A 26,675-nucleotide genomic window follows, 5' to 3' on the forward strand; every position below is an offset into this window, starting at 1 on the left:
AAAAACAACAACTCTTCTTCTTTATTGAGAAACCCATAGGGCTCACATTTTAATACAAAGTACAATTGTAATTATTTTGCTTGCTTCGCACAGGAATTGAAAACATAACAAAACATACCCTTTCATTATTGAGAAATCATTGTGCAATACATATATGATTAAGAAGCAAAATGTGTCCTGAGAAGAGAACGCAAAACTTATGCTCAATTTTATACCGAGGGACAGCATGCTTGGGAATATTTTTTCCCCCTTCTTGTTTTAACAATATATTAAGGCAACGCTTGATTTGTATGATATACGTGATCTCAAGATCATCCCCTTGATTTGTGCTGATCTTCTCCTTTTGATATATGATCTTTGTAAATATCAATAGCCAGCTCTTACTAATATTTTAATCGGCCCCCTGAAAGCACCAAATAATTATCATGGCCTCAACCTTTTAAAGACGTGCATTTTGTACCATTGTATTATTGCTCTTCAAGAAATTTTTTTTAAAAAGAAGAGTTTAACAAGGAAACTTGGTTTCCTCTACATTTTGACTTGAAAAGCAAAACAAAAGGCATTTCATTTCTTTTTAAGAAGGCCTTAAAGCAGGGGTATCCAAATTTGGGAACTTTTAAGACTTGTGGACTTCAAAAGTTCCCAAGTTTGGACACCCTTGCCTTAAAAGTGTTTGCTTCGGTTTTCCTCTTTTGGACTATCTTTCACAGAAATAAACAGAATTAATGGTTTGAAGGGCAAGAGACAGGATTTGAAATGCATTTTCTTGCCCTTTTTAGAGGACTGCTAAAAAGGCCAGCGAGTCAGTTTCCAATGTTGTTGTTGCAACCATGTTGTGCAACTTCGTTTCTTCAGAATGGAAGACTGAGTGTTCCTTGACCTCCTGCAGAAAACAAGAGGCTGTCATATCCTTTCAAACCATTTCCCCCTTTTGTAGAGGAAACAAACCCCCCGTTTCGTTCATCACAGTTCAAAAGTAACTCTGGAGGATGGGCTTAGGACTGGCGAAAGTTTATTTAATGAGGACAGAGGAAGAGAAGATGGTTTCTAACCAACTTGGTTCTCTTTTCTCAGCAGTTCTTTAAACAGAACACCTGGCTTCATTTTTTACCGGAAAACAAGCTTGTGGTTGGTGACTCCACTGCCTAAACTCAAGCTTGGAAAGTTGAAAATAGGCGGACTTCAACTCCCAGAATCCCCCAGACACTAAGCTTGAGAAACACAGCTTGAGAGTACCTCTCTCTTTTCGGTCCTTCAAATGTCATGAAAGGTTGGTAAAAAGTTAAAAACAAACACACTTTGCTCTGTCATTATGCCCAGGCCAGTATAAGGCACTTCTATTTAGGATCCAGCTTGCAACCAGGGGAGTCAAAATTTGCAAAGCATGCTGTGCCATTATCCTGTGTCCACAATGTGCCTCCTTGTTTCAACTTGTCACCCTGTCTTTCATCTGGGCGTGTGGCACAGAGGCACATCCAAAAATGTAGGGCGTATGTGCAACAATAGAGCTTTGGGGTATAGATACTTAGTCCAATCCAGTGGTGGGTTCCGGATCCATTGCAACTGGTACGCTGCGACAGGGCCAGGCGTCTCCACGGGCACCCACCACCTGTGGCGCTCCAGCTGCTCGGTGGAACGTTGTGCAGGCACTGTATGCTATGCGTACATGCACAAATGGCCCGTTTCCTTCAAATACGGGTAAGGAACGAGGGCGGGCGGGCCCTCCAAAGCACCATTCCGGCACGGTGTCTGCTGTTTCCGACAGGCCCCAGTACGTATGTACCGGGGCATACCACCCAGAACCCACCACTGGTCCAAATCCCAAACTACCAAAAGACAATAACAATCGCAATCGCACTTAAGACTTATATACCACTTCACAGTGCTTTACAGCCCACTCTAAGCAATTTAACAGAGTGAGCCTCAAACAAATCTCATTTTACCAACCTCGGAACAACAAATCTCATTTTACCGACCTCGGAAGGATGTAAGGCTGAGTCAACCTTGAGCCTGGTGAGAATCGAACTGCAGGCAACCGGCAGAATTAGCCTGCAGTACTGCATTCTAACCACTGCACCACCACGGCTCAAGGGCAAGGTAGAAGTGCCATAGTGCAGATGGCCAGTGTGGCCTACCGGTGAAGAAAATAGGGCATTTCTCACCCTGCAGAAGAATTGGCTTTAGTGCAGGTAGTCCTCGACTTACAACAGTTCATTTAGTGACTGTTCAAAGTTAAAAATGGTACTGAAAAGAGTGACTTACAATTGTTTTTCACACTCATGACAGTTGCAGAATCCCCAAGGTCACGGGATCAAAATTAAGATGCTAGGCAACTGGCTCACATTTATGACAGTTGGAGTGTCCTGGGGTCATGTGATGATTCCGTTTTGGGACCCTTCTGACCAGCAAGGTCAATGGGGAAGCCAGATTCACTTAACAACCGTGCTACTCACTTAGCACCTACAGTGATTCGCTTAACAACTGTGGGAAGAAAGGTCGTGAAACGGGGCAAAACTCACTGAACAACTATCTTGCTTGGCAACGGAAATTTTGTGGTTGTTAAGTCGTGGACCATCGTTTTATTGATGGAAACGTGGGTGATATTTCTGGACGGGAGTTGTAGTGCAAAGGCTGAAAGGTTACAGTACAGAATTTTCCAGGAATTAAGAAAGAAGATAAGACTTTACCCTCAGAACAAAGCACCCTGACCTGAGAAACAAATTTAAATAGTAATTGCACCCTAATAATTTAATCCTAAATTTTAAATCCACGTATCACAGTACCTATAATTCATTTCTCATAAAGCTTCACAGAAAGTTATCTGGATCTGTTAACAATGCTCTCTTACTTGGATTCTGTTAATCCTAAGAAAGGCAAGCTGGCCTCAGTGGAAAATATTTTTGGTCTCAACTCCTATCCTAGGAAGGAGTGGAGGGATTTTTATTTTTACAGGATCTTTTATCATTCCATGGATATATTCCTATAGAGTTTCATCACTCACTATGCAAGTTTTTAAAGAGCGCAAAAGCATCCTTGTTATGTTCAGCTTAGCTGATATGAAGTGCCAAAGCAGCAGCATGTCACCTGCCATCTTACGCTTGTGTGCTTCACTGCCATGCGGCGAAAGTCCACCATCAACTCTGGGAAGGGTTGGATGCTTGGGGGAAAGAGAAAATAACTGCTGTGTCTCCCCGAGAGGCTGCTTCAAGGTCACCCGGCTGGCCGACGAAGATAGCTGCATACCAGCCTGTGCTTGAGCTGACTGTTCCGAAAACATCTTGCCTGAACATGATTAGTCATGCGGCAGTGGGGGTGGGTTAGGGTTAGGTTCAGCGATGGGAGACAGTTAAGGGAGGGAAAATGTGAACTTCGGGTTTTTGGTGCACAGTGCTCAGTTCTAGCAATGAATGACTGCTATACACTTAACTTGCAATAAAGCTATACCCATCCCAAAGATTGGAGGCAAGGATCGTTTTTACTTAGAGGTTCAAGTTGTGACAAGGCATCTCAAGTTGCTGAAGACATCCTGATTGAAAGGTTGGGCTGTCCTGGCCCCTTGCCAAATCATGCCACATTGCTGAAGCACCCCCCCCCCCCACCCCAAAATATTCTCAACCATCAGAAGTGCGGAGCAAAGCGACTCTTGAAATCCAGCCTCAACTCTAAAATTGCAATTTCCAAAGCTGGCAGTGATACTAAGCTTCCGCCTATGCAACACTGCAGAGAGTATTTCGCTCCCTCGGTAGAAAGAAAAAATGTCACAGCGTTGCTCTGTGATTATTAATCTTAGGAATGGTACGTCCGTGTGTATAACAGGAGAAAAAAAAAAGAATATTCTGCGGAGTCAAAAATCTCACATCATCTTGATAGGGAGTTGAACGTTCCATGCAGAAATCCTTGCATCTGGATTCAGATAATTGTATTCCCAAAGGCAGACCTTCTGTAGCTGGTTGTTTGACTGCTCTTGGAAATATCCTGAGCACTACTGAGAAGAGGCACCACGACCCCAACTCAGTTTCTTCTCAGATATGGCCCAACGTTTAGGGGAGACGGGTGGGATAAAAATTTAATAAATAATAAGTATCTGGCCAAAAAATGTCAAGCTTCGTTGCGTGGGCCAATGACTTTAATAACCCATTCTTCCACGCTTCCCTTCTTGTTCAAGATTCGTTTTGACTTAAGTCTTCTGGTGCCTGCTCCAACTTTAAATTGCTTTAATGGAAGAAAACAAAAAAAGGTTTGCTTCAAGCAGAGGCAATAGGGGGAAAAAAAACACCCAAATCAAGGCTTTTTGGAATCGCCCTTAATCCACGAGTGCAACTGGCCGATTGTCTTCTACTTCAGTAGGATAGGGGTCAACCTGCACAGGAAAATAAAAGTATTTACTGTTTAGGATTCATGAATGGACATAAGAATTACCATATTTTTCAGAGTATAAGATGCACCAAGATTTTGAAGAGGCAAATTAAAAAAAAAAAGTTTTTGTACTCTGCAGACTCCCCCAAAATGGCCCGTTTTTCATGAAAATGGGCCCCGTTTTTGTCAAAAAAGACCACGAATAGCCTTTAGGAGGCTGGTAGAGAGCTCCTGGGGGCTGCCCCCGCCGAAATGGCCCGTTCTTTGCTCCTTTCTGCCTCCCAAGCCCCCAGCAGCACTCTGGAAGCCTCCTAAAGGCTATGCACAGCCATTTTTGCAAAGGGGTTGGGGTTTTGGGAGGCCAAAAATGCTGTATTCAGTGTATAAGACGCACCCAGATTTTCACCCTCCTTTCTGAGGGAAAAAGCTGCGTATTATACTCTGAAAAATATGGTATATGAGGAGCTTTCAAGTCTGTACTCGAGCCTGTTGGTTACCTCCGAATAGAGAGGCGGCGGCTGAAATCGGAATTCTTGGATGTAGGCGAGCATAGGACAAGGCAGCTGTTCCTCACAATCCACCGAAGTGGGATAAACGGTAGCATGTCTTCCGTATTCTTCCTCCGATACTACATCAGCATAATTGGGTGGTGCTAGGGAACAAACACATGTGAATGTAACTCTTCATCTCAAAGTAAAAGTAAAAAAAGTAAAAATCATGCCACAATGAGTTTCTTCTGCACGCCAATCAGTTCCTCAGCTGCAACTATGATGACTGACGGTCCAAAATGAGGCCACGATACAATTTTAGTGCAACATCAGCCCTTAAAGGGTGGCTTGAATTCAAAGAACAATCCATTCCTGGATGAAAAGACTAACAGCAATCAAGAGCAATTAAAATTACAGGCAGAAAACCTTACTTTAAATCAGTGACTTAAATAAAGTTCGCCACTGATCGTTTCTCTCCATATTTTTAAAGCAATAGTACACATCAAATCAAATCAACCCATCATTTATAAATAACAAAGGATGTATTTTACATGATTTTAAAGAACTTGACACTGACGCAGGGACAAGTACTTGCCTCTTATATCCAGCCTCGGATAAAGTATTAGGATAAAAAATGTCTACCCCCTTTCTAGAGTATTTCAATCCTTTCCTAAAAAAATCTATTTTTTCCCCCAATGGACCAACATTCCAGGCCCATTTTCCCATTAAGCAAGTTTGGAATTATGCTCCATTCAGCCTGCACTTTGTGCAAATTGGTATAGTAATGGATATAACACTGAGAGCCCACGGATTTCAGAGTAAAAGCTTGTCAGATCTGCCATCTTCAGCTGACTTTGCTTTGCTGGTATCCTGCCATAAAACGGAGAATGGGGAGTAGGGACAGGGTGAAAGGAACCAGATCCGCCCATCGGGGACGTGAGCTTGAGAATGGAATGCAAAACTCCACCAAAGAGGCGCCAAACCTTAAAGCTGTTACCAAAACACCTACTGTATTTTTCGGACTACAGTTGCCCTGGAGTAAAAGACGCACCAAGATTTCAAAGAGTAAAACAAGAAAAAAAAATAGCTTTTGCCATCGCTGGCCCCAGGATCACTCTGCAGGCCTCTCAAACCCTCTGTGTGCCCAGTTTTTGGCAAAAACGGGATGCGCGGGGTGGGGTTTCGGAAGGCCAAAAATGGCCGTATTTGGTGTATAAGATGCACCGACATTTCCACCTTCTTTTAGGGGGGGAAAAGTGCGTTTTATAGGCCGAAAAGTATGGTAATTCAAATTCCATTGGACACTCACAAACTGATCAAGGGGGGAGGGCCGGGGAAGAGGAGAAAAGGCAGACTTTGCTTACGCTGTAACCACTTCACCTTAGTAAAAAAAAACCTTTCGCTACAAAATCGAGTTGAGGGTCTTTCTTTCCTAAAAGTTGGGACAAGCCTGATAAAGCTGCTATTGTGGGTTCTGGGTGCTCTCTTGAGCTTGGTTGTTTAGACGTTTCATTACCCTTTTAGGTGACATCATCAGTGTTAGGAGTGTGCAAACCTTCTAGCACTGATGATGTTACCTAGCTGGGTCATAAAAAAATCTCCAAGCAAAACCACCAAGCTCAGAGAACAGCGAGGATTCCACAGTTCAACTCTGAAATGCAAATATTCTACTGGTACCATCATCAAACGTTTGAACATTAAAAGAAACAATTTCAATGTACATATTTTAAGTAAAATAATTGATGTTATCCAACCTATCATAAAATATCTCATCCAGTCTCAAAGGCGTGCCAAGAAAACCTGGCATTTTATTTCAACAATCCTTTTAACATTCCAGTGAGAAACAGCAATTGGTCTAGGCTTCCCAAAAATCTTTTATAGACAAATTGATTACTTATCAATACAATACAATACAATAGTAGAGTTGGAAGGGACCTTGGAGGTCTTCTGGTCCAACCCCCTGCCTAGGCAGGAAACCCTATACCGTTTCAGACAGATGGCTATCCAGCATCTTCTTAAAGACTTCCAGTGTTGGGGCATTCACAACTTCTGGAGGCAACTTCTGTTCCACTGATTAATTGTTCTCACTGTCAGGAAATTTCTCCTCAGTTCTAAGTTGCTTCTCTCCTTGATTAGTTTCCACCCATTGCTTCTTGTTCTACCCTCAGGTGCCTTGGAGAATAGCTTGACTCCCTCTTCTTTGTGGCAACCCCTGAGATATTGGAAGACTGCTATCATGTCTCCCCTAGTCCTTCTTTCTCTTAAGCTAAACATGCCCAGTTCCTGCAACCGTTCTTCATATATTTTAGTCTCCAGTCTCCTAATCATCTTTGTTGCTCTTCTCTGCACTCTTTCTAGAGTCTCCACATCTTTTTTACATCGTGGCGACCAAAACTGGATGCCGTATTCCAAGTGTGGCCTTACCAAGGCATTATAAAGTGGTATTGTCAATTGGTCTAGGCTTCCCAAAAATCTTTTATAGACAAATTGATTACTTTATCAGTTTCACTCTCTCCAAGTCAAACGCTTCCCTCAGTATACCAGCTTCCTTTTGAGATTTTTTTCAAGGTTTGTTTTTTCCTTGGAACTAAAAAAAAACCCCTCAGCCTCAAATGATGAGAAAAAATAAAGCCCAGGCGTGGTACCTTCCGGATGATCTGGCAGCGTCTGAGCCAGCCACCTCATATCCATGGCCAGCTGGTTGACAAAACCTGAGTTCCTGCTGGAAAAAACTGTACATGGAATTGTGCCAATGACCAGAGGCAGTTCAACCATCAGCTTTTTGGCACCGGGAATATGAACGTATACCTGTGATGAGAGGGAAGACAAATTCAAACAATTTACCTGAGGGGAAGCAAGTTGGTAATTTTCCAAGCTGCCAAAGTCAAGAAATACCCACAAACACAGTAATTTCGGATAAAGCTAAGAGTTTTGCAACAAGAATCACCTCTCCAAGCCGTATCCTGGAGCTTTCTAGTGTATTTCAGAAGAATTTTTTCCCCACTCATTTCATTTAGTTGCCTTATAATAATATTGAATCTTTTGTGAGTTAAGCTCCTGTTAACCTCATGGACATATCTAGCTAAAAAGGTAAAAGTTCCCCTCGCATATATGTGCTAATCGTTCCCGACTCTAGGGGGCGGTGCTCATCTCCGTTTCAAAGCCAAAGATCAAGCGCTGTCCGAAGAAGTCTCTGTGGTCATGTGGCCGGCAGGACTCAATGCCAAAGGCGCACTGAGCGCTGTTACCTTCCCACCAAAGGTGGTTTCTATTTTTTTCTACTTGCATTCGAACTGCTAGGTTGGCAGAAGCTGGGACAAGTAATGGGAACTCATGCAGTGATAGGGATTTGAACTGCCGACTTTTCTGATAACAAGCTCAGTGTCTTCGCCACTAGGTCACCACGTCCCAATAGGACATATCTAGACAGCGGTATTTTCCCACTTTACAGGGCTAATCCTGTAAGGAAGGCAGGAAGGAAACATTCTGGTGTTGTTTCTAGCCTCATCTTTATTGCCCTGCTTCAAAAGTTAGACAAAAAGGAGAACGGACTGGTTTAGTGTTTAAGGCACCAGACCCAGAAACCATCCAGGTGACTTCTCTCTCAGCCCAAACCATCTCACAGGGTGGTCGGTGCGGGTAAAATAGGAGGAGGAAAATGGGTTAGATGTGTTTGCTGCTTTGAATTATTTGTAAAGATGATAAAGGTGAGCTACAAATAAACAAACAAACCTCCACGGTCCCTTCCAGCTCATTCTATATACTATTCTAAACAAATAATGCTTTCCTTGGAAATATTTTTAAGGTTTTCAAATGCATCATCGGTCTTGAGTCCCTTCATGCCCACAAGAGATCTAAGTCCAGCCTTCACTGAATTCTGTTGACTCTTATCTACCGCCAATTTGTCTTGACCATTAGTAGTTCATATTTGTATAGCAATAGGAAATCAGGATTTTTCAAAGACATATAGCAATAGCACTTAAGACTTATTTTTACGTACCTCGGAAGGATGGAAGGCTGAGTCAACCTGGAGTCTGTCAAGACCGAACTCCTGGCAATCGGCAGAATTAGCCTGCAATACTGCATTCTAACCACTGCGCCATACTGGCTCCTTGTAAAGAATTTTAGCAAGTATGCTAAAGCTCTCTAAAAGAATCTGAACTACTAATGGTCAAGTCAAATTGGTGGTCGATAAGAGTCGATGGATTTCAAGGAGGGCTGGATTTAGATCTCTTGTGAGTGTGAAGGGACTTGATATTAATGATGTTTTTGAACCCTCCCTTGAGCTCAGTCTGGTCATCTCCTACAGTTGCAGTTTAGTCTAGCATTAGAAGGCAAGACAAGAAGTAATGAGCTTGATAGAGGGTACCCAACCTAGAAGTTAGAACAATTAACCAATGGAATGGCTCCAGAAGTTTTGGGTGCTCCTTCATTGGAGGCTTCCAAGAAGAGACTGGATACCATTTGTCTGGAATGGTATAGGGTCTCCTGCATGAGGAGAGGGTTGGGCTATAAGATCTCCAAGGCCCTTTTCAACAGATTAGTTCTATCATTCTATAACTCTGTGATCTTCAAACGGTTTCCTATTAAAGTCCCAGGTGCTCCATTCTTCTACGTTTCTAAGGCTAGGCAAAATCAGCTAGATTGATTGTCTCTTGCAATCAGTGATGGGATTCAAATAATTTAGCAACCAGTTCTCTGCCCTAATGACCGGCTAGGGGGGCATGGCCATGGAGGGCATAGCCAGGGTGTGTGACAGACAGTATTCGGCCTCCTGCATTCACCTGGGAGCAAAAGTGGGCTGTGGGGGGGGGGTGCCACTCCCTTGTGCTCCGTTTTGGGCCTAGTTGGCCTCCCTGCAGTCTCCTGGGAGCAAAAATGGGGGGCGGAGGGACTCCTGGAAGGGACACAGGGCCAGCCAGCAATTTAACAACCCGTTCACCCAAACCGGCTGAATCCCACCAGGGCTTGCATTCCAATCAACGGATCACGACTGATTGGACCGGGTGAAAACCATACTCACAGCCAAGGAATATTCCACTCTTATAATACAGCAGTCAAGGATAGAAGGCGTGACAGGTGGGATTTTCAGAGTTTTGCCATTCCAGGTATCTGTGCTTCCCGAGGCAACGTGGTTTCCTCGCACGTTCGCGAGCATTTGACGGAAAGTCTTTGTTTTCCCTCTAACTACGTAAGTCTGTATTTGGAAAATGGCAGCTTTGGGCACAATTAGCCGCGAGGAACAATTTTCGATTTCTGCATAAATTGGTATAACTTCACCTAGAGCCAAAGAAAAGAACCCCAGGAACACCGAGCGAGTTAGATTGTGCCTACACAGCCTCCTCCTTCTGTAGAACAGAGTTTTCTTAAGTATGCCTTTGAAAGTAGTAATTATTGTCAGTAATATTCAAGCCAGGAAAAAAATTCTAATTGTGCAATAGGCAACATGGAAAAAAAGAAAGCCACATTTGTAAACTAATCTATTATGATGAAAAAGAGTAGCATTTTTCAGACAGCTCCCTCTGGCTGTTCCCCCCCCACCCCTCTTCTTTTAGTTCCTCCCTCTAAGCCAGTGTTTCTCAAACTTGGCGACTTTAAGTCCTGTGGACTTCAACTCCCAGAATCCCCCAGCCAGCATAGCTGGCTGGGGAATTCTGGCAGTTGAAGTCCACAGGACTTAAAGTCGCCAAGTTTGAGAAACACTGCTCTAAGCTAACACATTTTAAAATGTAAGCACTCATTATGACAGTTGGCCTTAAGCAGATACTTGTTATGATGTAAATTAAATTGATTTAGTCCCACGTATATAGGCTTACTAGATTTCTCTTTCTAAATCCGTTTCTGCTAGGAACACAGAATTTCTATGAATTCACAAAGAACAGCATTCACAGCATATTCCACAGCCGAACATAATAGCGTGAAGGGAATATACTTACCATTACAAAACCCTTTCCTATCGATTTTGGCACTCAAAGAAACTGGACCTGAAGTGAAAAACCAGCACCCAACCATTTTATCTCGAGTTTGTCTTACAGGACTCTGCAAAAAGGGGCAAGAATAAGAATCCGTGAACGTCTGTGGAGATTCTCAGTCATCCAGGTCATGGTTGTCCCATGCTTTTGTTTCAAGAGGCAACTGGACTTCCTTTGAAGACGTTTTGCTTCTCATCCAGGAAGCTTATAGAGTTCTTCTTCTTCAGAAGAAGAAGAATAGCTGAAGAAGCGTCTTGGAGGAGAAGCGAAACATTCTTCAATGAAAAACCAGAAAGTCCAGTGGCCGTTCTAATCTCTGGGGAAATGATGCTCCAGAGAGAGGGAGCCACCACAGAGAAGGCCCTTCTTCTGTGCCCCACCAGGTGTACCTAGCTAGGGGATGGGATCTAGGCATGTTGCTCCAATTCTGAAATATTCTTAGTGGGTGTCACTGCGTTAAATTGTTTGCTAGTCTGAACTGAATAGCTGAAATGAAAGAGTTACTGCGCAGGTCATAAGGTCTTATCTGACAATGATGTACTGCGCCTGCTCATTACACATTCCAGAGACTTCCCTTTTGATCTTTGTCCGTCTGCCAGGAAGCTGGTAGACAAACTGTTTTCTGCCAAAATGTAACAATTAGATAGATTTGTTTTATTTCTTTATTTCTTATTTTTGTATTAAAGCTTGTTTTTCATTAGAATATGTTTTCCAGGATTTTTATTTCTTTTTTTCGCACCTTAAAGAATATGCCTGTTTGGAAACGCCGCGATCTAAGACCTCATTTAGTTCAGGGTGAAATCTTCCCCTGACAGTGGGCTCCACAGTGACTGTACAGGTTAAGTCCTTGACTTACAACCATTCATTTAGTGACCGTTCAAAGTTACAATGGCACAAAAAAAGGTGACTTATGGCCATTTTTCAAACTTTGAACCATTGCAGCCTCTCCGTGATCACAGGATCAAAATCCAGACATTTGGCAACAGGCTCATATTTATGATGGTTGCAGTATCTTGAGGTTGTGTGTTCTCCTTTTGTGACCTTCTGACAATAGAATAGAATAGAATTCTTTTTAGCCAAGTGTGATTGGACATACAAGGAATTTGTCTTTGGTGCCTATGCTCCCAGTGTACATAAGAGATACATTCGTCAAGAATCATAAGGTACAACAATCATAGTCATAGGGTACAAATAAGCAATCAAATCGTACTAGGAAACAATCAATATAAATATAAGGATACAAGCGACAAAGTTACAGTCCTGCAGTCATAAGTGGGAGGAGATGGGTGATAGGAATGATGAGAAAATTAATAGTAATGCAGCCTTACTGAATGGTTTGACAGTGTTGAGGGAATTATTTGTTTAGCAGAGTGATGGCGTTCAGGGGAAAAAGTGCTCTTGTGTCTAGATGTCTTGGTGTGCAGTGCCCTATGGCATCATTTTGAGGGTAGGAGTTGAAACAATTTATGTCCAGGATGCGAGAGGGTCTGTAAATATTTTCACAGCCCTCTTTTTGACTCTTGCAGTATACAGGTCCTCAATGGAAGGCAGGCTGGTTGCAATTGTTTTTTCTGCAGTTCTAATTATCCTCTAAAGTTTGTGTCTGTCTTGTTGGGTTGAAGAGCCAAACCAGATAGTTATGGAGGTGCAGATGACAGACTCAACAATTCCTCCGTAGAACAAGCAAAGTCAATAGGGGAGCAGGATTCACTTAACAGCTGTTGAACAGTTGTTCTTTTAAAAACTGTGGCAAGAAAGTTCATAAGATGGGACAAAATTAACAACTCTCTTAGAAATGTTGGGTTCAATTGTGGTTGTAAGTCGAGGATTACCTCTAATACTTTTTGTCAAAGATACGTGGTCCTCTCTCCCCTTCCCCGTTGCAGTCTGCTGAAGAACACACAATCACACCCACACATACACATCCCTGAAGCCCATGCTAGCTCATTGTCCTCTGACGCAGCCATCAGATACCACCTCAGGCTGGCAATCAGTACTGGTTATTATGATCACTAAATGACATTATTGCAAAGGACTGTGGAATATTAAATGCATCTTTTCTGGAGTGCATGAAAAGAGCTCATGGTGACTGCAGATTTGTGATTCTGTTTTTCCGAGGGTCAAGACACGAGGACACAGGAAAAAGAAATCTCCTGCTTTGGGCAGGGGGGTTGGAGTAGAATGGGTGTATCAAACTCAAGGCCTGGGGGCCGGATGTGGCCCACGGGATGCTTAGATCTGGCCCACGGAGCCACCCTGGAAACAGATCTGGCCCACATTGCCTCTGACAGTGAAAATGGAGCTCCGTTTTCGCTGGCAGAAGGTTGCAAGAATCTGTCGCAGCCAAAAACAGAGCTTGGAAGCCCGTTTTCTCTGGCAGAGCGCTTGTGCCCCTGACACGAATGATGTCGAGCTGGCCACGCCCATCCTGCCCCCCCCCCCCAAGGTCAAACACAACCCTGATGCGTCCCTCAATGAAATCGAGTTTGACAACCCTGGACTAGAAGACCTCCCTGGTCCCTTCCAGCTCTATGATGCAATGAAAAGACATGCCCTTCTCTTTTCTCTATGGTAGAAATGCACTCTGCTTCGGACACCCGTCTAAGAAGCTTGTGGTTTTTACTGCTTATGAGCCTTGTTTTTCCATTAAAATGGAATCAAAGGTTACCCTAGATGCAAAAATGCTACTTTTCTTTAACAATAGAGTGGAAATGAAAACACGGGAAGTTTATTTATTTTTAAGGTTACCCGTCTGCTTTCTTTCTCGGTGGCTTGAGATTGCGGGGAGGTTTCCAAGGTAACTCAGAGACTTTCTCTGCTACTATCCTTGGTTTTACTAGTTGCAAACAAATATTTTGAAAGGGAAGCCCTCTTTTTTTTACAAGAGCTCTGCAAGTCTTTGCTACGGGATAGACGTAGGTTATCTTTTCGTAGTATTAGCTCACTGTGCTTGGCTTTCCCTTCAAATGAGGTGTGGAACTGTCACAGATACAAGCCAGTTGCCAGCATCCCAGTGACTTTGGGGATGCTGCAACTAAGTGGGCTCTCGGGGTTATTTCTGTGACTATAGCTATGACAGGTGGGTCCTTGGCTTACAACTGCAATTGAACCCAAAATTTCTGTTGCTAAAGCAAGAGCGTTGTTAAGTGAGATTTGTTCCACTTTATGACCTTTCTTGCCACAGTTGCCAAGGGAATCACTGCACTTGTGAAGACAGTAACACAGTTGTTAAGTGAATCTGGCTTCTCCATTGACTTTGTCAGAAGGTCGCACAGGGGATCATATGCCCCATGGACGCTGCCACCATCATCAGTCAGCTGAATTTTGATCATATGACCATGGGAAATGTTGCAACGGTCATTCGTGTGAAAACCGGTTGTAAGTCACTTTTTTCAGCGCCGTTGAGACTTCAGTCAGTCACTAAATGAATGGTTGTATGTCGAGGACTACCTGTATGAAAGATAAATAACTACTGGTAGTCCTTGACAACTGAACGACAATTGAACCCAAAATTAATGTTGCTAAGTGAGAAATTTGTTAAGAGAGCTTTGCTCCATTTTATGACTTTTCTTGCCACACTTCTTAAGTGAACCATTTATTTTATTTTATTTATTTTATTATTCGTATTTATAGACCGCCCCTTCTCTCCATTGCAGTTGTTAAGTCAGTAACACAGCTGCGACATGAATCTGGCTTCCCCATTGACTTTGCTTGTCAGAAGGTCACTAAAGCAGATCACATGTCCCCCCCAGACCCTGCAACCGTCGTAAATATGAACCATTTGCCAAGGATCTGAATTTTGATCATGTGTCCACGGGGAATCTGCAAAGGTTAAGTGTGAAAAATGGTTCATACGTCACTTTTTTCAGTGCCGTTGTCACTTTGAACGGTCACTAAATGAACCATTGTGAGTGGAGGACTACTTGCAATTATAATTATTATTCCTCTGCTAACTATTCCCGAGGAGGGTTTGAACTTTGCCCTGTGAATGTCACTACTCTTGATAAAACTGAATCCATTCCAACCTGGGCTACTCCTGCTATTCAAAACCCTTGTTCTGGAACTTGTTCTGGCAGGGCAGCTGTGATGCAATCAACAGCATTTAAAGAGAAAGAGAAGCCAACGCTCTTTGCAATTCGCATTCCTGGGGTTATCTATTTATAGAGGAAAACCTAGAAGGGAGCTCACTGAAAAGGCAGCGGAGCAACAGTCCATGGTATCAAGGGCGGGGACAAAGGATTGTGGGAAGGGGCCATAGGAGATGACCAGGCTGTGCCCGAGTGAGGGATCAAACACGTCATAAGTCATGAGTCCCTGCATGCCCACAATAAAACTTTGCAGCTATACAGACTTGGAGCCCACTGAAACATTGAAACGTTCGTTCAGTGAATTTTGCCCCATTTTGCGGCCTTTCTTGCCACAGCTGTTAAGTGAATCACTGCAGTTATTAAGTGAGTAACAGGGTTGTTAAGTGAATCTGGCTGCCCCACTGACGTTGTTTGTCGGGAGGTCTCCAAAAGTAATCATGTGACTACCACCACCCAGGACACTGCAGCAACCATAAATATGAGCCAGTTGCCAAGCGGGCGAATTTTGATCATGTGACCGTGGGGATGCTTCCAAAGTGTGAGAAATGTCCATAAGTCTCTTTTTTCAGTGCTGATGTAACTTTGAATGGCAACTAAATGAACTGTTGTAAGTCGAGAATTACCAGCATTTGTAGTGAAAGTCATCTGCGTTCCTAACGATTTCCCTGTTTGAAAGCAGAAATGTTGTTTGGGCGTTTTAAAGTTTTTTGAAAAGAACATCCAAAGACCGGCTGTACAGTTTCCCTCCAGAACAACGTGGTACAAAGAGCAACAATGGCATTGCACTTAAAAGTAAGGGTGTGTGTGTGTGTGTGTTATTCTTTTCTGTGAATGACTGCGCTATGATTCAATAGGTGTGTGGATGGTCTGCAAAGTGCATTATATCGTATTGTATGATAAAGGGTCATAAGTCAAGGAGAGAAGCAACTTAGAACTAAGGAGAAATTGCCTGACAGTTAGAACAATTAATCAGTGGAACAACTTGTAAATTCCCCAATACTGGAAGTTTTTAAGAAGAGATTGGATAACCATTTGTCTGAAGTGGTGTAGGGTTTCCTGCCTAGGCAGTGGGTTGGACTAGAAGATCTCTGAGGTCCCTTCCAACTCTGTTACTCCTATTCTATTCTATTCTATTCTATTCTATTCTATTCTATTCTATCCCATTCCCTATTCTATTCTATGTCACTTTTTCCTGCCTCGTTGTAGCTTTGAACGGTCACTAAATGAACTCAATCTCCTGATTTCCCTGGTGCTTGACGTGTGCTGCTCTTACCAAGAGAACGGGAGAATTGAGGTCGATGTGGCTGATCACTGGAAACTCTCTCGACACCGTCTGATGGGGGCCGCTGGCGCTTTCCAGGGTTACATTCACAAAGTACTGAATGCTGCCGAATTTCCCTGTGAAAGAGGTCGCCAAGGGGCTGAAACGCGAGACAGAGAAAGGGCAAGTTTAGCACATTTTTCTTGGCGCAGGCCGACTTATTCTAGGCAACTGTTTACGACTTTCCTGCTCGGGTGACAGCACCACAAGGGAGCTTGGCCAGGTCCCTTGTGGCGTTGACAAGCGTATTTACGAGAGGCTCAGGTCCTGAGAGATTGCCATGTGTGCATTCCACATGACTACGGGTGAAGAAATTATGCTGAATAGAATTCAGATTCTGGCACGTTATGATGGCTCAGGGGGCTGTTTGATTGACCCCTTACCTGTGGTTGGATAGCAATAGCACTTAGACCAGTGTTTCTCAAACTTGGCGACTTTAAGTCCTGTGGACTTCAACTCCCAGAATTCCCCAGCCAGCTATGCTGGCTGGGGGATTCTGGGAGTTGAAGTCCACAGGACTTAAAGTCGCCAAGTTTGAGAAACACTGACTTAGACTTATGTACCGCTTCACAGTGCTTTTACATCCCTCTCTAAGCAGTTTACAGGGTCAGCCTCTTTTCCCCCAACAATCGGGGTCCTCATTTTTAACCACCTCCAAAGGGTGGAAGAGATTGGTTGCTACTGGTTTGGGCGAACTGGTAATGGTATTTTGGCCTTAGTCGCAGAACTGGCAGCGACCCAGGCTGGCCATGCCCTCGAACCGGTTCCTTTGTCACCACTGCTGGCAGGTTTCTTAGCCTCTCAGAGTTGGTTTTCACCAGGTATGTGCAAATATATATTTCCAATAAAGCTATTCTTTGAGGAATTTACCCGCCTCGGAGTTTTTGCTTGCAATGGATCTATTACTTGGAACACCGACAAATCGTTTGTTTATTTTATAACTGGCAACAAATACTAAAACATCTGATGCTCAGAAAACACTCTGGTGTATCTGTCTACGGAGATTCTTGGCCATCCAGGTCACGCTTGTCCCAAAGATGCTTTTTGGGGGGTTTTCTTTGAAGACATTTCACTTTTTAATCCAAGAAGCTTCTTCAACTCTGTCTGGATGGATACACTTTCTGGTGTATATTTCCAACTATTTAAATCTCTATTTGATTCATCAATCAACCTTAGCGAACAGCAGAAATACAAAAAAAATTGCTACTGCTAGCAGCAAATTTGTTCTGTTTGAGTCATTGTCCTAATCACATTTTCCTTTTTTCTCCCACAAGTTTGTCAATCAGCCTAGTCCATGCAAATGGTATTCAATTTATTTAAAGCTACAGCTATTCAAAGAATTGGGACTTAAGGATTTTGTCTTTATTCAAACTGCTGAATGTACCTTTGCTAAATCTGCATTTCTGCTGCAACAGAGTTTAATTGTATTCTATAATGCCTCTTCCACATGAAGAGTGGATTGGGCATCCCTCGCTTCTTGCCGTCATTATCAAGGACAAAGTTACTTCAGACCTGAAGTCCAACTTTTTGCATTTAAGGATTTACCAGGTACTCACCATTAGCTTAAAAAAAACCCTTTTAATATAATGCAAATCAAAATCAATGTAATGCAAATCAAAATTAAATCAGGATCATGCCAGAAGAGTGTACTAAGTCCAATCCACTTTGTGTACCGTTGGTACAAAGCTTAAGAGAAATTCTGTCAGAATATTTACAATGAAAACCAACATTTCAGTTTAAGTGGCATCACTTACTGGAGAGGAAGTTGAAAACTGAAAGGGAATTTGTATTTCCCAGCTTCTAAAAGGATGAAGCCCACAGCACCTATAGACGAAAGAAAAAAAAATTAAAATCATGCTTATTAATCATAGCCATTATTAAAAGCCCCCAAAGAGTGAAATCAGTAACAAATCTATGTGCTTATTAAATACATTTTTGGGGTTCCGCTGATATGCAACAACTATGACAGAACTAAAATTAATTTGAGCTATTTTTTAATGAAAAGAAGGACTAGGGGAGATATGACAGCAGGGTTCCAATATCTAAGGGGCGGCTACAAAGAAGAGGAAGTCAAGCTATTCTCCAAAGCTCTTGAAGGCAGAACAAGCAGCAATGCAAGGTGGATAAAAATCAAATCTTTTTTTTTTAAAGAAAATTTTAAAAAATGATTTTTTTATTTAAATCAATTTATTTTTATCCTATTTATTTTAATAAAATGCTTTTGGAGTAAAATTTATCTAAATATACTTTTCAATTTAAGATACATTAATAATTTAGTTTATTCGGCATGAAATGGAGCTTGGTTATGTAGCATGAGGCTGTATATTCTGCAATATTTACATTTTGGGTAAACTCATTCAATGAATCCAAGCTCTGCAAGCTGAGATAACATGCACGCTAAATAGGAAACCTTCATTTTGTTTGCAAATAATAACATTAAAGATTCTAACTACCAGCAAGAATGAGTCCTTGCATTTAAAGAGCACCTGTCATTTTAGATCCATCATGGAAGCGCCCGTTAGTGGGCATCCACTCACCTGCTGCCTGCCAAGTCCCTCACCTTATTGTGTCATTGCCGCATCACCAGCTGTTCCATTAAAGTGAATGGGACTGTGGGTGAGTCAATAGCAGGTCAGAGGAGGAGCTGTGGAGGGACGGAGATGACTGTTGCTCTTTAAAAATTATGATTTAAATCAAGCCTTTTTTTACTAGTGATTTAAATCTTGACTTAAATCGACTTGATTGAAATCAAATCCACCCTTAAAGCAATGGATGGAAGCTAATCAAAGAGAGAAGCAACCTAGATCTAAGGGGAAACTTCCTAACAGTGAGAATAATTAACAAGCGGAACAGCTTGCTTCCAGAAATTGTTGTAAGAAAGGTTGTGAAAAGTGGATTGGTCATGTGAGTGATCTGTTTTATGACTGCCACGACCCATGACTGCAATGGGCAGGATCCATTATGATTTGTAAGTCAAGGACAACCTGTACATTCTTATTCAGCAATTCCATTTTAGTTGCATTAAACTCTGGTTTCTTACTGTTATTTGACACTATACTGTGACACTTCCAATGTTCAGCTGAACCCTGCAGTGGCCAGAAGCAGGCTGGGTTGTAAGGTCTCTAACTTTAGTTTATACTTTATTTGGACAAGTGTGATTAGACACATTTGTTTTTGGCAGTTGTTTGCTCTCCAAGGTTATTTCAATTTAATTTCTGAACATTTCTTTACCAGACTAGGTAACATCATCAATCTTGTTCTATTCTCCTTAGCTTACAAATGCCTCATGTGCCAGTGTGGTCATGCGATTGATTGTTCATTTGGAGCTTTATTTAAATTCCGAGCAGCTGATTGGTTGTCTGGTTGATTGACACATTTGTCTCTGGTGCAGAAGCTCTCTGTGTACATCAAAGCAACAGAATAATGGTACTAACTTAGTAACTGCTGTGCTTTGCTTAACAACTGTGGCAAGCACGGTTATAAAATGGGGCAAAACTCACTTAACAACTGTCTTGCGTTGCAATGGGAATTTTGGGCTCTGTTGTGGTCGTAAGCAGAGGACTACCTATACTGCTTTTATTCCTTGCAAGATCCTCAAAAGGCACGGCCATTGGCGTGAGAGAAAGCAGAGCAGAAAGGGACTGCGGGAAATTCTGCAGGGTCAGTGAGCAGGGCTAAATCATTTTATAGACCTTTTCCTATCAGGCGAAGGCAGGAAACCCTTCAGAGATCCTTCAGAAACTGCTGAGCCCCAGAAATTGGGACAGATTGTGCTGAGGAACACAACATTCTGCTGTAGTTGTGCAACATCTGGAAGAGTACAGCTTCTTCAAGCCAGACAATGTAAGCAAACATTTTAGAACTCAATTAGCATGGCAGAAAATTCTGCTGTGCTTTGCATGGTTTGTATTTTCTACTAGCTGGCAACTCGGCGTTGCCCGGGTATTTATTTATAGGGGGGAAATGTCCGGACCAAACGTAATTTCTAATGTTGGATTTTCCCCCTTACCTTGCGTAGTACTATGAAGCCGTTTCCATGGCAACTCCACTGTGCTGCACAGTAGAAGCCATTTTACAGCTGTACAGTAAAAGCCATTTTAAGGCACAACAGGCTGTATCGTAATAGAACACACACCCCGAGGGGTGTTAGGGGTATTTTACCCCCACAGTATTTTTTCTAGAGAGTAAAACAGGGGTGTCCAAACTTGGCAACTTTAAGACTTGTGGACTTCAACCCCCAGAATTCCCCAGCCAGCGCTGGCTGGGGAATTCTGGGGGTTGAAGTCCACAAGTCTTAAAGTTGCCAAGTTTGGACATCCCTGGTGTAAAACATCTGTGTACCAAGTTTGGTTGAAATTGCTTGAGGTGTTCCAGAGTTATGCTGGAGAAAACACACACACACACACACACACAGAGCTATGCATGTTTGTCTTTGTGTTTTATATCTTCAAAAGGGAAAAACATTTGTGATGTCACTTTATGCAGAGAGAGATTTTTTTAAAAAGCAATGAACTTGACTGAAGTTAAAATTGGATAACATGAATGACAGGGAACTAATTAGATTTTAAGGTTGTAAGCTACCCCAAGGGCAGCTTATGCCTTACAAGGGTATCTATGAATGGAAGCACAACCGCAATAACTCCTGCCAATATGAGTAAGGTAGACCAACAGTTGAAAAAAGTCAAGTACAAGCCAGGAATCCTGGCCTGCCTGTGAAATTTTCTTCTTTTGAAGGTTTGTTTTCCAAGCTCCTCAAAGGGCAAAGTAAGGCAAAGGGCTCTTCACTCACATGTCCCCGACTTACAGCAGTTCATTTAGTGACTGCACAAAGATACAACAGCACTGAAAAAAGTGACTTATGGCCATTTTTTCACACAGCTGTTGCAGATCCCCATGGTCACATGATCAAGTTCCAGGGGCTTGGCAATTGACTCGTATTTATGACGGTTGCAGTATCCCAGGGTCATGTGATCACCTTTTCTGACAAGCAAAGTCAGCGAAGAGAGGCTAGATTCACTTAACAACAGCGTCACTAACAACTGCACTGATTCACTTAACAGCTGTGGCAAGAAAGGTCATAAAACGAGGCAAAATTCACTTAAATGCCTCACTTAACAGCAGAAATTTTGGGTTCCATTGTGGTCATAAGTTGAGGACTACCTGTATTACGCATTAATCAACCTTTATTTATGGATTAAAGCGCAAATAAGGGGGATTCATTTGGTGAAGGCAATATTATCAAATCTCACCAGGCTCAAGGTTGTCTCAGCCTTCCGTCCTTCCGAGGTGGGTAAAATGAGGACCCAGATTATTGGGGGACAAGAGGCTGACCCTGTAAACTGCTTAGAGAAGGCTGGAAAACACTGTGAAGTGGTATATAAGCCTAAGTGCTATTGCTTTATCTGTCTACCTATATCTCTATCTCTGGCGCTAAATCATTGCTCACTGCCAAGAGTTCGATCCTAACCAACTCAAGATAGACTCAGTCTTCCCTCCTTCCGAGGTGGGTAAAATGAGGACCCAGATTGCTGGGGGACAATATGCTGACCTTGTAAACCTCTTAGAGAGGGCTGTGAAAGCATTGTGAAGTGGTATATAAATCTGAGTGCTTATTGCTTAAGATTCCTCCCTGTGTAGAGAAAAGTCTACAGAAGGGAGAGAGCAAGGGAAGGAGGAGGTAAACTGGCATGATGTGCCAAATTCTGTGCCTTGCTTGAAGCAGAGGCACATTGCCATTGATCTGCTATGCTGTTTTAAAAAATGGGCTGAAACTGGTTTTTGGATAGCTCTCTGGCATGGAATGAAACGCTGACTTCATGCAATATAATACCTTCTTTTTAAATGGATATTCATTTTTAATTTAATTTTCTTCAGGGGGACAAATTCTATTTTTTCTATTTTCTAGGCATAGGCAGGGAGTTTCTAAATCTCTTGCAGTCACTTAACAGCAAACTTCTAATGAAGGCAAGGATATGTTAAACACGCTACAACTGCTGGGGATGCAAAAGGGGAAAAAGTGTCACCAGATATAGCTGCCAGTGAGAACACAGCCTTAAAATAGAAGCCTCTGGAGAACTCTGCTTGCCCCTTCCCACATAAGCTGCCAGTAAATCCTGGAAAATTCTAGTAGGGAGTCGTGTTTTATTTATTTATGGGAATTTGTCAAACAAAAAGGAGAACAAGAATAGGAGAATAAAAATACAACAACAGAGACTATAAGCATGTTTGTGCACTTATGCACGGCCCCTCTACTGACCATTTAAGTAGGAAGGTCTACGGAAGTCAATTTGTGACTGAAACATTAACACGTGGAAGAAAATTCAGCAAAACTCTATAGGACCCTAAAAGACCAATCAAGTTATTTTGGCAGACACACACACACACACACACCCACACACACACACCAAGATGCTAAAGCTTCTGCTGCTTTTAATGGTTGTGTAGAAGACTCAACTTCTACAGGCCCTTTTAAAGCAACCACTGGAATGACTTGTGAATGGGAAGTAACTTCATTCCTTACAGCAATCAAATAAGAAGGAAAAAGACATGATCACTTTTGTATTGTTGCCAAGAAAACTAGGTATATACATATATTTATGTATCCATATTGTTGTTTTAATTTGACTGTACACCGCCCCCAGTCCTTTCTGGGAGAGGGCGCAGTTTATAAATTAAAGTATTATTATTATTAGGTAGAGATGTCTATGTAGTTACCAGGGATCAGACTCAACATGTGGGAATCATTGCAGGTAGTCCTCCACTTACAACAGTTTGTTTAGTGACTGTTAAAAGTTACAGAAGCATTGAGAAAAGTGACTTATGACCGTTTTTTTAAAACTTACGGCCATTGCAGCACTCCCATAATCACAGGATCAAAAGTCAGATGCTTGGCAACTGTCTCATATTTATGACCACTGCAGTGTCACAGGATGATAGGAGCAGCCTTCTGACAAGCAAAGTCAATGGGGAAGCCATATTCACTTAACAACCATGAAACTAGCTTAACAACTGCAGTGATTCACTTAACAACTGTGGCAAGAAAGGTTGTAAAATGGGGCAAAACTCACTTAAATGTTTCACAGCAACAGAAATGTTGGGCTCAATTGTGGTTGTAAGTCGAGGACTACCTGCCCCCCCCCCCCCCCCCCAATTCCAACAACTATTCCTCCAATTGAGCTGGCATAAAACTTTTCAATTCCTTGGCACACGCCCTTCTTCCTTGTACCAGGGATCCTCTCATCAACCTCAAGTATTTGCTACTACAATCTGGAATTACAGAGGATCTATCAATGAAAACAGTAAACAACCGCGCGGATACATTCATTCCTTTCAAATCTTTCCAGTAAGTGATTTTTATTATGGTTCCAGACCAGTATTAATTGGAACAAAACTTTGGAAGTCTTCTAGTCCACTGCACCATTTCAGGCAAATGTCTAATCTCTTCTTAAAAGCCTCCAGTAATGGAGCGTTCACAACTTTTGAAGGAAAGCCTTCAAGCCATTGGTTGATTGTTCTCAATGTTAGGAAATTTCCCCTTAAAGTTGCTTCTCTCTTTGATTAGTTTCCATCCGTTGTTTCTCGTCTTTCCTTCTTGTGCTTTGGAAAATAGGTTGACCCCGACTTCTTTGTGGCAGCCCCTGAAATATCGGAACACTGCTATCATGTCACCCCTAGTCCTTTTTTCTTTAGACTAGCCAAACCTAATTCCTGCAACTGTTCTTTCAAAATGTTTTAGCCTCCATCATCTTTGTTGCTCTTCTCTGCTCTTTCCAAAGTCTCAACATCTTTTTTGTAATGTGGATGCAGTTATTCCAAGTGTGGCTTTGCTAAGACTTGATAAGTACTAGTACTTCATGTGATGATAATCATGAAAAAGACAGGATAATATATTGCAATTAGTGATGGATTTTCCTTGTCAAAATCTGCCTAATTTTGCAGACAGTATAAGGAAATTGGGTACACTCAAAGCGATCCCTCCAATCTTCCTAGGGTCTCCGAGTATTGTCCTCTGAAAGGAGCCCATCACCTGGGTGTGTTTTCCTTCAGAAGGAAATGACAGACTTTATCCCCAGCTCATGCTCCGCAATTAAAGCTTGGCTCCAGCCAGTTTCCCATGGTACTAAAAGAGCTGCCCTTCCCCTTTTCAGAACTGCAGATTCCACTTCTTGAATGTGCACATGTGAGTAACTCCTTCCTGGCTCGGCTGCCAGCACCTTTATTCTAATCCAGAGAGCCTCTGGGGCAAAAAAAAGGCAGTGGCTGATTGTTTCTCTGATACTGCATAAGGTGGTGCTTTAGAATGCTGCGATTATTGTTATTTTGGAAGCTTTTTGACAGAAAGATGGACACCATTTTTGCCTCTTTCTCTCCCATCCAGGCTCACCCAAGCTATCTCTCTACCCCTATCCTTTCTCTTATGCTCCTCTCCACTTCTCATCTGACTAACTGAGTCTGCACATCCTGAAGCCATTCCCATTTTATGGATTCATCCCATACCCACTCTGTATATTTTACCAACCGGCTTTATCTTAGCTGGCTGATCTTTAAATGGCTTTTGCATTATTTAACTGGGGGAAGGGGGGGGTGATTCAGCGTGTGCACTACGAAAGCAGGATCCCAATTGTTCCAGAGTGCCAACAACTTGTTTACACAGCAGCAGGCAATGAAAATTTTTTTTTAAAAAAATGAAAAGGCTATAAACAGTCCTTCTAGGGCTCTCCCCAGCCTCGATTAGACAGGCTCCAGCCTCATCAACCTGAGCTCCCCCACCAGGCTATCAATCCTCGCAGGGAGATTCATTGCTTTCTCTGCTCCTATAAATAAGCCTGGCGAGCTGGAAGAACAGAATGTTTTCCGTTTTGATCTTCTTTTGGGACACGGCTGAGCTCAGAACTGGCCTTTTTTTTCTTTTTAGGTAGGTGACTAGATTAGAAGTTAGGATAGACAGAAATAATTTTTTATATAGCATGGAATAATTGAATGACGATGGACCATGACCTAATACAAATATGTATTATTGCTGGAAACACACGAGTTGATTGAATGTAATAATTATGCTTAATTTCATTAGTTTTATCTGTATTGGAATGTAGGACACCCAGGTGCCACACTGTTCACGCATTGATTTGATATATTTATTAAAAAAATAAAAAGACATTACGTCTGTGTGTATCTATCTATCTATCTATCTATCTATCTATCTATCTATCTATCTATCTATCATCTATCTATCTATCTATCTATCATCATCCATCCATCCATCCATCCATCCATCCATCCATCCATCCATCCATCGCCTCTGTGAGCCTCTTAACAGCTGTTCCTACTGGTATGCATGCACACTCAGAAGCAGCTTCCCTTCTGCCCCACTGAATGCAGCCTCCATCATCCACAGCCACCAGGACCCTGGGAACTGAAGCCAGGCGCAGCCCCCTTTTTCCCTGCTGGAAAAAGACTGGAAGCGTGTGGGCATGATTAACCCCATTCTCTCCACCGAACTTACTGGACATACTAGGAAGAGATCCGATTGTCATCCTGCAGTCTGGTGGGACTGCAAGGCCCATCATCCCCCAAACAAGGGCAGAGTCAGAAGGGGGAGGCAGATGCAGACAAAACAAGGAAGGAATAATGACTCCCGGGACTCCCATGCCGGGCCAAGCCCTAACCCCCCCTCCCCTACCCCCTAGCTCCCGGGGGGCATCGTAGTACGACCGGCTGGGGATGATGGGAGACGGGACTCCCGACGTCTCTGGCACGGACGATGGGGAGTGCAGTCCCGCCTCTTCGAAGGAAGTACTTTTGCCGAGAGGGGCTCCTTGCTGAAGCGCCAGTAAACGCCACACGCCGCGGCCGGGGATGATGGGGGCGGTAGTCCTCCCTCCCTCCCACGGCCCCTCCCTGGGCTCGCCTGCCAGCAGCAGCTCCCGCCGAGCGTCCAGGTAAGGCACCTCCGCTTCCACACGTGTCCCGCTCGCCGCCGCCGCCGGAGGATGAGGAGGAAAAAGAGGCGGCGGCTGCATCGGCGGCGCTTCGGTCCAAGCCGCCCGGGCGCCCCCGCAGGCCTGGAGGCGGAGGGCGCGCAGCCTCAGCGGCGCCGCCAGCTCAAGCGACACCTGCCCGGAGACCTCCTGCCCGCCGCGGTAGCCCTGAGAGGCGCCGGACGCCTCTCCCAGCGACACCGACAGCGCCTTCACCGGCGGCACAGGCAGCAGCAGCGGCCACCCGCGGCCCGCCATGGCCGCCGCCTGAGACGGACTCGCCGCCGCCGTCGTTGGTGCCGCCGCCGCGCAGGCGCCCCGCCTCTGCCCCTCGCGCCCCGCCCTCCCGCGCGCGAGCGCCCGGCCCATCCAACCCCCGGACGGGGCCGTGGCGCGTGCACCGCGGCGCCATTGGCCGCCCGCGCGGCACGTCGGACCGCCCGCAGCCAATCGGAGGCGGGCGCGAGCCATGT

General features: G+C 43.4%; 1 protein-coding gene across 1 annotated transcript; it reads right to left on the reverse strand.

Annotated features, from left to right (window-relative positions):
* On the reverse strand, positions 1–26,492 carry ARRDC4 (arrestin domain containing 4). The gene is made up of 8 exons (XM_081964422.1): positions 26,133–26,492; positions 17,980–18,049; positions 16,178–16,325; positions 10,781–10,883; positions 9,868–10,124; positions 7,490–7,652; positions 4,854–5,008; positions 1–4,360 (listed from the first exon to the last, which is right to left on the reverse strand). Exons 1-8 carry the CDS (start codon positions 26,458–26,460, stop codon positions 4,304–4,306), a joined length of 1,281 nt encoding a protein of 426 aa, XP_081820548.1. The 5' UTR covers positions 26,461–26,492; the 3' UTR covers positions 1–4,303.
* Positions 26,493–26,675: the final 183 nt, after the last annotated feature.

Source organism: Natrix helvetica (genome assembly GCF_964273705.1).
Source record: "Natrix helvetica genome assembly, chromosome: 12".
Lineage (NCBI taxonomy): Eukaryota > Metazoa > Chordata > Lepidosauria > Squamata > Natricidae > Natrix > Natrix helvetica.